Source organism: Aphis gossypii, chromosome 3, assembly GCF_020184175.1.
Source record: "Aphis gossypii isolate Hap1 chromosome 3, ASM2018417v2, whole genome shotgun sequence".
Lineage (NCBI taxonomy): Eukaryota > Metazoa > Arthropoda > Insecta > Hemiptera > Aphididae > Aphis > Aphis gossypii.
The window spans coordinates 45,105,679-45,120,213 of record NC_065532.1 but is presented as its reverse complement, the minus strand read 5'-3'; the positions used below and the strand labels follow the sequence as shown (position 1 = coordinate 45,120,213).

Here is a 14,535-nt window from a genome sequence, read left to right as displayed (position 1 = left end):
GCAAGAATTTGCCATCGGAAATTACCACCAAAATTTGAAATTGAAGTATTATTTCAACAAGTTATGCTACAGTTACATAGGCACAAAAACAAAACAAAAAAACACGCACCATAATAAAATCAATGCACTCATCACTTCGTTCAAGATCTAAAATCTAGGAAAATAATATGAAATTTAAAATTAAACAAAGAGTTCTGCTGCACATATCCTGTTATATATAAACTATACTTATGTTAATTTATTTTTAATTTTATGAAAACTCAAACTTAATTGGCCAACTTACAATTCTTTTTATAATTATTGTAGGCTTAAATTGAGGAAGATCTTGTACTAAATTTTAAATTCTTAGTTAATTATATAAATTTTTAACTACAAAACAATTTTCAAATATATTCATAATTTGACAACATTTGACAATGTTTGAATTTCAAATGCTAACAAATAAAAACTGTGCCTAAGTATTTTATCACTATAAGACTAACTTAAGAGAAACTTTGTATTAAATTTTCCAAAAGAAATTTTTCGACATTTATAAAAAAAAATCGTAGAATAATTATTTTAGAATAACATTTCGCTATTTTTTGTTAAATTGCTATAACTTCTTTAATTTTGGACTTTAAGTTGATTAAACTACCGAAAATCATTAAAAAATTAAACCAAATTTAATAAGTGGTTAAAATAGGTGGTTGTCATTTAAGAAAACAATGTTATGCTTGTAGATGTCTAATTTAAATAAGTAAAAAAAATTATAGGCCATAAAAATATCAAATATGTATTTTTGTGTCATAAGAATTAACTAAAAAATATAACTCATAAGCAAGTCTCAGATAATAAAGATATTGTGTGTTCTCATCAATAACTAACGTTTACACGCTATATAAGACGATAATACGATTATTATTTTGATATAAATTATTTATATTATTTACATTTTTAACATTTTAATTAATATTTATAATCAATTTTTCAAGTTTTTTAGGTGAAATTAAGTTTAATATTAATTATTAATATTTCGTTTTTAATTTAATTTAATTTTTAAATTTTTAGCCAATACATGTAAAACAAAATAGAGTAATATAAAAGATCAATTCAGAAAAACCTTGAAAAAACAAATAACTTCAAATGGTCAAGCATCAAAAAAATTGTTAAAATATAAATATGAAGACCAAGTAAATTTTTTGAAACAATAGTTCCAAGAAAGACCAACCATTTCAAATAATGAAAGTAGTGATTTTGAAGAAGATAATAAGTATGAAGTACCAAATACATATGTATCTGCAAATAATATTATTAATACTTCCAATACCGAACAATCATTAGACACTTTTAACGCAACATGTGTCTACGCCAACACAACGGCGTATTCAATTTGATTTAAGTACTAATAATAAGAAAAAAAGGACAAAGAAACAGCATCATCAACGTTGATGAAGTACTATTATTACTAAATATGAAAACCTCAGAAAATACTTCACAAAAAGATCCTATAAATGCATTTTTGATGTGCATTGGGGTTATCATGAAAACATTTGATCCTTTTCATGCTAAATTATAGTAAAAACTAAAATTTTGACAGCAGTTCAAGGAGTCAAAAAACAACAAATCTAACTGTAGGATAGGTACCGTAATATAATATTATAATAGGTTCAAGGTACTTACCAACATGGTCCAACCAGTATACAGAATATTGCAGGAATAGTGAACAAAATATAAATTTTTGTTGATCTGTTAACAGTTGTTACTATTTCAAATATGTTTAACTTTAAGGCCTCTGCAATCATAAAGAGTTGTAGTTAGACAAATTTTTAAAGTTTAATTTAATAAGTATAAAAATTTTTGAATGAATAAACAAGGTTAATTTTCACATAAGCGCTTATTCAATTTTAGTAAGTCCTTGATAAAAATAAATATTTAACATTTTATAAATTTTTTCAATTTTTAATATTAAATATATTACAGATATTAGAAATATTAAATAATATATAAGTACTTCAACCAATGAAAATTAATAAAATTGTATACCAATTCAAATATAATTGCATTTTTTAAATCAAACCACTAGACTAGAAATACCTACCTTAGCTTTTTTCAGTTACTTTCGTCGTTTCCATAAAAAATTAATAAGGTTTGCAGAATTTATAGGATTTGTTTTTTATCAACCAATAGCTATAGTAAGTAAAAATACTCCAAAATTTCTTAATAAAATAAATCTAAAAATTAATATTACGTCAATTATTTCTAATAATAAGTAAATTTTCCCTGTAGGTATACGTTTATAAAATGATAGACGAGCTAATTGTTAAACATAAATTGTCATCAATTAAGTCCATAAATTGTTTCGACTTTAGTTCAAAATAAATATACCTACTTGGATGGCTGAAACAAATACTTTAAGAGAGGTCTTCATCTGTATTAGTTGATCATGATTCGTGGGCATTAAAATAAATACAATAAAATAATCATTTATAAAAAATAATACGAAATACAATTTAACTAATTAATAATTTTTTAAGTACTTACGATGAAAGTTCTTTTATGCCAAGTGCAATTGCACTTGTTCTTAAATGTCACTGTGTATTCGGTAAACAGAAAACGAAGTCCACTATGTATTTTTTCATATATGTTTAGGACGTCTTTGTGGATGAAAGAGAACTTGCACAATTCACATTTAATCATTTTTATGATAGAAAAAAATTTAAAAAAATAAACTTGATGTATCGAAAAGAAAAAAAAATAACACAAGTACTTTTAAATTTTTAATACACTATTATTGTTAGATAAATATTAAAGTACCTCTATATAATAACGTTAAACACGATGGAAATAAATACGAAAAATAGGTATGCAATATTGATGGTGCAAGAAGTGATGTTGTATAGGAAATTATTTTACTTTTAAAATTTTTAATGATATTCTACTTAGAATAAGCATTAGAAAGCAATATTGAACCGTCGTCGCAGGCGGTGGATACTTAAGTGAGCCATTTTATTTGTAGTCCTGACTTCTAAACAATTTCGCTCCACCTGAGGATTTCAGTCGCGGTGTGATTGGCTAGTTGGCTACCAATAAGCGTCTGCACGTAAATTTGTTTACAAATATTGAAAATTTTAAGATATCATAATAATATGGCTTCTATTTTATTTTAATAATAATACTTATATACTAATACTAATGTTTATGTTTTCAAATATTTAAGCTATGGTTTTTTTAACGATTTCATTTTTTGTTATTTATCTAAAAACAAAAAATATTGCAAGATGTCTATACTAATATTCCAGAAATCAACTTAATGGTTTTCCGTGAACTAAAATATAACCTGTACTCTTGAAGACCAATAAACGTGTTTATAAATGTATTTATGTGTTTTACTCTTTTCGAACTCGATTCATACTAATAATAGCCTCCAATAGCTAATAAAACTAATAATTAAGCGATCACAATAATTAGCAATACGTATAAGAAAATAATAGTAAAATATATTAGATAATTCATTAAGTAGGTACAAACGTAAAAAATAAAACAAAAAAATATTTAACAACTTTTTTAGAATGAATAATCATTTTATCACATTAATAATCATATAATTATCAAAATAATTATCACATAATTTATCATTTCACATTTGTATATACCTATACCTATTTATTTAAATTTATTTTATGTTGTATTTTTATTTTTGTATTAAAGCGTGTATCCATTAATTAATTTAAAGAATTAGGTAATAATATTTAAATAATTAGTTTTATAAATCAGAAGATTAAAATTATTTTCAATGTTGTACTGTTATTACGTGTATTTTAGATACATTCAATAGTCACAAGAATTATCCGCAAATCGTACTTACTTATTTAAAAAGTATATATAAATTTATAACTGATGTCCGAATATTTTAATTGAGCATCATTATAAACCAGAGTACACACCTATGTTATTATTCACGATTAATTTCGTTGAACATAATTAAATATACCTATAAAAAATGTTTAAACGTGGGAATTTTAGATTGAACATTGACCTACTTGGACTTTTTTTTTGTTATTATTTTTAAGATACCTAAATTCTTTCTACGTACATTGTCTTCTATTGAATATACGATGGTAAAATTGGAATTTGACAACCTTGATGGTTTTTAAAGTGACAATAAAAAAAGTTAAATTTTGCTTTCACTCCAAGCTAATAAAGAGATATTTTATTTTATACATTTAAAATGCATTATAAGTTTATTAATAAGTATAATTCTGTGTTCAAAAATCGTAGGTGTAAATGTAACTGTGTTGATAACAATAATAAATCGTTGAAATTAAAAATGTAATGAGTTAACAAAAGTTAACAAAAAATAATGAGGACTAGCATTACACGTTTACACCTATATAATATATACTGCCATATTGGTACCTACGGGTTTAATTTCACCACAGTGTTTAGCGTTTTAAAATACTTGTTTAGAGAAAATTTAAGTGTTGTTATATTCATATTCTAAATATTCAAAATTATTTTAATAGTGATAAGTGTAAATAATAATAAATTTAATATTTTAAAAACTATTACCTATTAATATTTTTAAGGTTTTGAACGTTTATCGTTTTACAGCTATTGGCTAAAATGAATAACAAGTACAGTTACATAGTAATTACTAACGTTGCTATTCTGTATATTTTTTATACACGCCAATAAATTTCAGACGTTTAGTATTAACATTTAATCTCATTTTTACAATTTCGATTTTCGAGATTGATCGTTTGAGAAACGGTGAAAAATTCTCAAAATAAAAAATGACAGACTACGCACAAGAATTTATGGAAATGACAGAAGCTGCTAAAACTATGATACCTTTGATGCGAGACATGGATGGTAATATAATTTACTGTGGACGTTAATTACGTATTATTGTCCAGTGCATTTCAAAACAGAATATGTAGTAATAAGTCTAACTGTTTTGTTTTCACTCAACAGATAGGTCTATAGTCGATAAATGGATCACTAGAGTGAAGTCTCTGCAGAGTAAGGACGTGAACGTATTGAAACACCGGAACAATTTTTTGAAATATTTCATGGGAATCATCAAGCGGACGATTGCCGAGACCGGACAATCGCCGGCGTGTTGCATGTGGGGAGTAAGTGTCAGAAATATTAGCGAATTTTCAATGTATATAAACATGTAAAGAACCATGTATATGGTTTGAGCGGGATGTGAGACGAATGTTTTCCGTAAAATATTTTGAGTGCAATAATGTTAATAATTATAGCTTTTGAAAAACCATTCTGCAAGGTTTTTGTCGGGTAAAACGAACATTTCTATCGATATTCGCATAACATTTTGTTTTATATATTTTATATAATGCGTGGTTAATAGATACCGATAAAATAATTTATTATATATTTTATAATTTAGTCAAAACCTAGTAGTTGTATATTATATAACATTCAGTTTAAATAAAATAATTAAATTAAAAATTAGATAAATCGGTTGGAACTATTTCAGCTAATTAACCTATAATTTTATATTTAAGCGATTGCGTGAGTACTTATACATTGCTATATCTAACACACCAATGTTATTTAGAAACCTGAACCCGGACCTTTCGACAAGCAAATGCCTCCGCCTAAACCTCTGCCATATCAGTGCCACTGGACGCCGGATAAACGAACTTACGTAGCCATTCAACCACTGCCAAATCGAGGAGCAATGGTGTATATGGCTGTGGCAGAGAAACCTGAACTCGGCTGGGAATTCCCTAAGAAAGAAAAATAATTATAATTTTATTATGCGTCTGTAGCATACCATAATATAATATATACAAAATGTAAAACGTTTTACAATAAATAATATTATACATCAAAAATTAAAAACATTTAAAACCGTATTTTTTATTTATTTGACCATATTATATATTTATTTTTATACAAGGTAAACATATATATATATATTTATGTGTGTGTATGTTGATATAGTGATTCAGTTTATTATTATAATATAACAATTGAAAATTTTTCGTTAATAAAATTTAACGGGTGTTATTAATATAATATAATCCATATACGATATACTATACAGTATATCGACATAATAAATAAAGTATCCCACCCCACCATAAAAATAACCAAGTTACGCCCATGGACCTGCATAGGTTAATTTACTAATAATACTCTATACTGTCTTAATGATATCAATTTTAAAGAAGAGATGAGTATACAAAAAATTGTTTTTAAAATATTGTTGTCAACATAATTCTATTATTACCTTTTTATAAAGTGTGGAAAGTGAATCTAGGATTTTACTCGCATTATACACTTAGCCATTTTCATACAAGAAAGTAACAAAACATATAATAATGAAAATTACAAAAAGAATGTTTAAAATAAATTGCAGACGATTAATCTTAATTAAAACAAGACTGCAGCAGTCAACGTCAATATACTATTATGTTATACAATTTAAATACTAAAATTTAATATTATTATAGTTTATTATAACGTTATTAAGTTCAAAAAAAATTTACCTACGTTTAATCATATTGTGTCAGATACCCATAGTGAAGTTAACAAAATAGCCCAATTTTACAAAACTGTATCTAATAGTAGACATATTTTAATTTTTTACTGATAAATTTAAAATTTGAATATTGCAAACCTGTGAAGTGCAATATTTATAAAAAAATAAATACCTATTACCTATTTTAGGTACCTATTTTTAACAGAAAAAATAAATTACTTAAATTACTTACAACAGTATAATATAAATACAAATAATATATACTAGAGTATTGCAAAGGCGAGTCGCACCGAAAACTTCAAACGTTTGAAAACGTTTGGCATTTTAATAACATAATATTGGCCACAAAATCGTGTACTTAACTACGAAACGATAAACAAACATTGTATTGTTGTAACCTTGGTAAGTATTTGCTCGAGCATTTTATTAGAAATACAATTATGCAAGCGTATTCTCGCACGTGTTTATTATTTATTTTATTAGATATTTATGATTTATAATCTATACATAAAAAAATGCAACAAACAATTTTTACATGTTTTAACTGATTTTAAAAATAACTCTGAGTTAACGCCTGACCAAGTATACTACTGCACTATTTTGGTTCATACAAATAATAATATTATATTAAATAATTTCACACATTGCCATGTTATATTATTATAAAAATAAATATGATGTGTTGCCTATATAATGCTCCTTAGAATATGACCAAAACTTGAATCACCTTCCTCGTGAGAAATATAATAATATTATAACTTATTAATTACCTACTCGTTCAAAATGTTTAAAAAAAAAATTCTACTTATAAATATAATGATTGAAAATGTATCACATCAAAATTGATGTTAAAAAAGTGAAATATTTTAAAACAATTAAAAATGTTATTTTGTAATGTCTTCAAATTATGCACAAAAAAATATAAATAACTCAAAAATAGTCAAAATATTATCGTAAATAAAAAAAAAATAAAATAATTTTAACATTAGGTAAAAATGTCAAGTATCTACGATCATTTGTTTTTGAGTTACATAAAAATAAAATAAAATCTATATTTTGTCGAAAATTTCCTATTTTTCCTTCTTGTGTTGTTTGTTTTCTTAATTATAAAAATAAGTACTGAACATTTTTAAGTTTGATGTCTTTTAAAACTCAGTTTTATATCCAAAACAACTTTCATTTTTGAAAATCAAAGCATTTTATCGACTCATCAACTTATCTTATACTCATTCACCAAAAAAAAAAAAAAACAAAAAACAAAAAATAAAACAATGTCATACACCATAGTAAAATCAATACATTTATCGCTCCGTTCAGAATGTAAAATGATAATTTTATATTAATATATTTTGTATAGTACTGCACCTACTACTGCACTAGTATATACGTATTTAGACAAACTATCATATACAATTTTAATATAAATGTATAAAATATTACGTAAGTCAATGTTTATACGTACAAAAAAAAAACGTGTTTATAGCTAAACAGTTTATTTATTAAATATATGTGTTTTAATTATAGGTATAAAAGAAACAAGTACTTATACTAACAATATTGAAATATAGCTATATTAGACTTGGACATGTGTTTTTTTTTAAATTGATACAATTTAATACTTAAAAGAACACACGTATTTTATTAATATTTATAATTAACAATTTGTATTCATAACACTTGTCGTTATTTTATTTTAAAACAAATTATATAATATTTTTAATGAGCTTATAAAGCAAAAAATGACTAGATGTCTTGTATATTTTTTTAATAAAAAAAAAAAAAAAAAAAAATGCTTACATATAAATCAAGAGAATATCATACTCATATAAAAATTGTTATTTTTTATATAATATGAAAGATCTCGTTTGTGTTTTACTATACTTATTATAAGCACAGAATCTAAAACATTAAATAATAATGAAATTTAAAAAAACAAACCAAACCAAAAAGGGTCCGATTTTAAGTATACATAATCTTACGTTTACTATAATTATGGCGTTGAGTCTGAAGCTGGAAGACGAATGCGGTGGAACAGTGTAAATTATAATATAATATGTATTTGGTATAGTATCGTTACATAAGTTTTAGATTTCAATTGCGACGAATAAAAACACTATATTTTAGTCATACATGATGGAACAGTATAATAATAACAAAATTTGTGTTGTGTAATCACTGAACTTGACAATAATATTAAACAAACAATATTTTAGAATATACCTAAAGTATTATTATTTATTATTATATTGTCGATCACATTTTGTATTCGTATTACCATATTATGAACTCATTATGTGTAATTCTCGACGAGTTGCAAACTTCGAAACGATATAATACATACAAATAACAATATTATAATATGTTGCGGTCCCACATGCGCGTCTTGTATGTTATTAAGTATCACAAGTTTTTTAGATAATAATAGGTACCTACGACTGTGTTTATAATATTTTTTATGTGATATTATAGATAACCGGTTTCTCGCGAAATCCCATCGCAAAAAAATATCGACTTTTCTCTATATAGTGTTAAAACGATCGACGTTTAAAATTTTTCCCGTGAACGATGACCATAACCTCATAACATCGCTTTATGTATTTTATGTATATACATGTGGGTAGGTATAAAACAATACGCGAACCACCAGTGGACGTGGTGATAAAAAATTCGGACCACTAGACAGTTGTGGGTTAGGTTATTTAGTCGATGCGAAAATTCAACCGTTTTCACAACACTGTCGATGAATATAATAATATTCATATTATTATAATATTAAAGACACAGTCGTATACTTATAAGTAATAAAATCTGTTGGCCGTCGAATGGTGTGATGTAGAGAGTTAATAGGTCGTAACGATATTATATTAATGTGTATAATTATTATAAATCGTACGATCGTATACCTTGCGATCTTTATTTCTTCGCCAACTCGTGAGTACCGTGGTAATAATAATAAATTTATGGTCTACAGCAACCTGCCGGCACAATGTCATCTTTGATTTGGTTTGAAATGAATCAAAACGACACTGTTAAGTGTTCATTACGATTCATTAAAATACGTATATGCATTGCGTTCGGGCGTTATTCGTGTGTTTTATCGGTTTCATGATAAAATTTGACGACGAGGTCGAGAGTAGGTGATGAGATTATCTTCGAGCAATCCATCTTTGTAACTATCGAAATGCACTAAAAAGTAAAAAAAAAACAAATAAAATAAAATACCGTACTTTATAATGGGTACTGCTAAAATATGATTACAAAATCATTAACAATAGTTAAACAAATATATATATATTTAACGTATGATAGGTCACTTGGAAATATAAATTGAAAACATATTTTGGCATGCGTTTATAATCAAAAGCTACCTTTTTTGTTATTATACTACTCTTATTAAATATCTATAGATACATACAATTTCAGAACACTATTGATAGTTTCAACGATTTTTGCAAAATTAATTCTGTAGGAAATTGCGACAAAAACAAAGTCTAAGTGACCTAACATTTTAAAATGAAACATAGAAACTGTGGGAAGAGACAGCGATTTTTGTATTTATTTATACGATACAAGGAGTCAAAGAATGACGAATACAAACTTATCTTCTTTTTTTAAATTAAAATTTCCTTTTAAAATGTATAAAGATGATTTTTTTTTGTTTTTAAATTGTAATGTATTTAATCGAATTTTGAATGAAAAGTTTCTAAAGTATTAAATTAGTAAATACTAAGAATAAATTATAATAGTACTAGTACTTGATAATAATGAATAACGACCAACCTCCCTCTTAATACTTAAAAATTAAACAAAAATCAAAATACAATTGAAAATACAATTGAAAAATAAGGGAGAAACGCGAGGTCTGAAGTATATACTTCGTGATTAATTACGTTTAAACTTATTATACAGTTTATTTTTTATACATATACTACTTTATAACTTATAATAGTAGGTACTGCTATAATTATGTAATACACTCACGTGTTATTCCTGGTGAAATTTTCGGAGTATCTTTATCTATGGCTAGTCTTTCTTCTCTGGTTACAGTCTCTGGCGCGCAACATACCACTGGCATTTTTCCTTTGAAACTGCAAATTTTCGGGTACTTTACATTGTCCCTAATGTCCTGAATGGCTGTTTTGCAGTCGTCTATTATTTTGCACACATGAGCTTTACCCGGAACTAAACTTGTTTTACAGACTTCGTCTACAAACCAAAATGAAGGATGTCATTAAAATATATTAATACAAATGATAAACATATTTTGTAGTAATACAGAAGTATATTATTATAATAATTATTACAACGGTGTTCTTCAAAACAACATTATTTTGTGACAACTCGAAATTCTAACAAAGTAGAATAATATTAAATAATAAGTATATTATATAAACCTATAGTTGATATACATATTTCTATTTTGCATTTAATAACTTCATTAAATATTTCTAATTACTTATTCTGTGCCATACTTGGAGGTTGAACCCATAACGCCTCAGGCCTCAACCCCTTTGAAAATTCGTTTTAAGCACAACCTTATAGTATTGAGAGTTAGTAATGATTTGGGTAGGTTTGAAGCCGATTTTAAAAACACTAACTATATCTGTAATAATATTGCAAAATCGTTTGTCCTAAGTAATGGATAGATTTAAATGTTAAACATATGCCTTTACCATCATTTTTTATCGAAATATCTTATAGTTTTTTTTTTTATTGTAACCCGCAGCAAAAAAAAAAAAAACAAGAAGAACGAACGAATACAAAGAAGAAATCTTTATTTCATAATTGTTCCACATGCATGTTTTTTTATATATATATATTAATTAAAAACAACAATATTCAATGCCACGATGTATTGTAAATGGCAGTTGTTTTATATAGGCAATATGTAATTGCACAAAAAACCATTTATTTTATGATCTCGCTCCTCTACAACATACAAGTTTCATTAGACTTTAAGAGTACTTAGCGCAGTATAAATTATTATAGTATAAAAGTATAAACTGCTTATTACAAACAATTTTATAGCAGAGAATCTTTTTTCTGTAGGCATTTAACCGATGTTTATACCACGAGATCCACCAAATACATAATAATATAGATAAGTACAATTTTCGTTATAATACTTGACTAAACAGTAGCTTATACAGTCGAATTATTTTAGAGTATGAATAATTGTACGGAATGATTCAATTTCGCGATGACAATGTTGTTATATATTATTATTACGTGACATTGTGGTCATTCCACGACCATAAGTTTTTTTTTTCGTTTATAATAATTACAAAATTGTAGTTGAGGAGGGGTTATAAAACGAGTTTCCTGGTCTTTATACACGTGGTATTATAATAATATAGTGACATAGCTAAGCTGCTTATTCAATTTTATACGTTATAACTATTCGTGTTAATTTTTTTTCTTATAAGATATACACTTCCAGTTTTTCTTTCATTGAACTTGATAGTTGAACGTTGTCCAAACGACCTTGAATATTAAATTACACTTATTTTATTGAGTAGTCTATATATTACGCATATATTATTATATTATTATATTATTATATAAATTATATATAATATATTTAAACGCACAAGTAAATTAAAATTGTCTTATGCTGATTCGTGTGGTAAAGATTTTCATTTTACCTATTTAAAATTATCGTTTTAGAAATTTTAATAGTTATAGACACTGTGGTTAAGTAATTTACTATATAAAATTGCTCAACTAAAAAAATAAAACTTTAAATTAATATATAAAATATAAAATATAAAATGTTAGATTATAAATATTGTTATGTCAACAAGATAATAAATAATAGTAATAATTTTAAAACGACATAAGTTGTATTTTTTTTTATTGGTCTGAAAGTTCAGCTACAAAGACCGTAACTTTTACATTTTTATGAAAATTTAAATTATATTATATTAGGTTTATTGATTTACATCTAAGAGTTCAACTATATAAAAAATGTAATAACTAATTTTTCCAAATATTCATATTACTACTAAATACAACAATAATGTTCAGTTGTAATAGTTCCAATGTATATACTTATATGAACATATTATAATGCACTAATGTACCTATATTTGTTTTATTTTACAATATTTATTGACATTGAATGGTAAGAAATTAGCAGTTACAAGGATTAAAATTGGAAGAGTTTCCTTATTGTACAATGTTGTTTGTAATTATATTGTGTTAGTTTAAGTTTCCTTATATAATATAATAATAATATGCAGATTAAAGATATTAAAAATAATGAATATATTATGGATATTAGTGTAAAAATACTAATTATTATGCATATTTTAATGAAATTAGCACACTCCATCCACATGCTTCGAACATAAGTGGTGGTATATATTATTAATATCACCTCATCATGCCAAGGATTTACATTAAATTTTTGATAATACTGTATGCAAATTAATGTAGTTTCAACAAGCCTATAAAATTAGATCACAATCGTTATTTCTATCGACAAACTCGAGGATGATAAAATAATGTTCAGCTAGGTAATTAAAAATATTTTCTTTCACACGAGAATTCGTTAAAAAAAGATATCAAAATGCATAACAATAGCTTATTTAAATTAGCTAATACAATTTAATGTTTTCCGATATTAATCATTTGAATAATAAATAATTCACTGATAATATTCCCATAATGAAGGTTAACTATGACCTTCCAAAAAACCTATTTTTTAGCTTATATTAAAATTCATTCTAATGAAAAATAAGTAAAATTGTTCTTTTTTTAACAATTCGTTCATTAAAATGCATATAAAACGTGTAACCAAAAATAGAGAATGTTTGGAAGGTTGATCCTAATTAAAACTATCGAAATATAATATTTTATTTCTATTACAATTTTGAATATTATTTTCTAAAATAACTTATTTAATATGATATAAGAATAATGCATTTATACCTATAGGTAATTTGCTTATTATAAAGAAAGCATCAAAATTATGTTTTCTCAAAGGCGTGTTTTAAATTTATTTATGAAATTAAAATATATTAACTAATTAATTTATATTAAATAAATAACCTAATCGATTGAGAAAAAAATAATTAATAATAATATTAGGTGTATAGAGTATAACTCTAGTTGTGCCTGTATTATAAGTAAAATATCCACCATACGAGAAGTCGCATATAGTAACTATTAATTTTATAAATATTTAATAGTTATACAAATATATAATATAATAATATAGATTATTTAATATTTATTTACGGATATAATATTATCAGTTCAGTTAAAATTTGTAATAACTAAAAAACAAAAAAATACATTCCTTTCTATAGTTATGCGCGGCGTTAATTCGACAATAATTAATGACTACCTACCAACAATATTATTATTATTATATTTTAATAATAGTTAAATGAAAAGTTTTACTCACTTTCGTCCAACCACAATATGTCGGGTGGAGTGAATGTCTTTGAAGAGGCCAATGCAACGAGCAGAGCATAGCAGAAAATGTATGAGAAGTACATACCTAACAATAACTATATTGCAGCTCCGCGTTGGACGACTCTAAATAAACGAATGAGAACTGATGATACTAAGTGTGCTATAAGCCCCGCAAGATCGGGAAAACTGACAAAACAAAAACCGGTTCCGCCGTAATTTTATGCACAGTGTACGGTTTGGAGTTTCCGATTGGGTTTTCGTGTACCGAACCATAAAATCGCGTTTATTCGTACTCTGTCTAATATCATATATAGTTGTAGTACAGATAGGTAAAATTACTCAGGTAATAATTATACGATATTTGCGAGTAGATGGACTACATCGTAATTATTTTAGATTCTTAGCGGAAAGATTATTAGATTTTATAATTATATGTGTGTGTGTCATACCGTAATCACTATTTATAGATGTAAAAATGTTTTAAATTTCAAGTTAAAGAAAATCTGATGTATCTATATTGACTTTGGGTGGAAAAAATTAAAAATTCAGTTTACAACGAAATTAATCATGTTTTTTTTTAAACTTGAATTGTTCACTTAATATAAAATATATGACCGTTT

At 25.3% G+C, this 14,535-nt stretch overlaps 2 protein-coding genes across 2 annotated transcripts; one reads left to right on the top strand and one right to left on the bottom strand.

The window, feature by feature from the left end:
• The first annotated feature begins 4,635 nt into the window (after positions 1 to 4,635).
• On the top strand, positions 4,636 to 5,859 carry LOC126550847 (uncharacterized). Its single transcript, XM_050203225.1, has 3 exons — positions 4,636 to 4,851; positions 4,954 to 5,114; positions 5,564 to 5,859. Exons 1-3 carry the CDS (start codon positions 4,773 to 4,775, stop codon positions 5,750 to 5,752), a joined length of 429 nt encoding a protein of 142 aa, XP_050059182.1. The 5' UTR covers positions 4,636 to 4,772; the 3' UTR covers positions 5,753 to 5,859.
• Positions 5,860 to 8,264: 2,405 nt separating this feature from the next.
• On the bottom strand, positions 8,265 to 14,072 carry LOC114130097 (uncharacterized). The gene is made up of 3 exons (XM_050203957.1): positions 13,905 to 14,072; positions 10,475 to 10,699; positions 8,265 to 9,679 (listed from the first exon to the last, which is right to left on the bottom strand). The coding sequence occupies exons 1-3, from the start codon at positions 13,996 to 13,998 to the stop codon at positions 9,597 to 9,599; spliced, it is 402 nt and encodes a 133-aa protein (XP_050059914.1). The 5' UTR covers positions 13,999 to 14,072; the 3' UTR covers positions 8,265 to 9,596.
• Between the last annotated feature and the right edge of the window lie 463 nt (positions 14,073 to 14,535).

Bases quoted from the DNA above. Each gene is read 5' to 3' on its own strand.
- LOC126550847 (XM_050203225.1), top strand. From the start codon at position 4,773: ATGACAGACTACGCACAAGAATTTATGGAAATGACAGAAGCTGCTAAA. The intron at 4,852-4,953 runs GTAATATAATTT...TTCACTCAACAG, and splicing joins TTTGATGCGAGACATGGATG to ATAGGTCTATAGTCGATAAA. The intron at 5,115-5,563 runs GTAAGTGTCAGA...AATGTTATTTAG, and splicing joins CGGCGTGTTGCATGTGGGGA to AAACCTGAACCCGGACCTTT.
- LOC114130097 (XM_050203957.1), bottom strand. From the start codon at position 13,998: ATGTACTTCTCATACATTTTCTGCTATGCTCTGCTCGTTGCATTGGCC. The intron at 10,700-13,904 runs GTGAGTAAAACT...TTTGGTTTGTAG, and splicing joins CATATTGTGGTTGGACGAAA to ACGAAGTCTGTAAAACAAGT. The intron at 9,680-10,474 runs GTGAGTGTATTA...TTTACTTTTTAG, and splicing joins AATTTCACCAGGAATAACAC to TGCATTTCGATAGTTACAAA.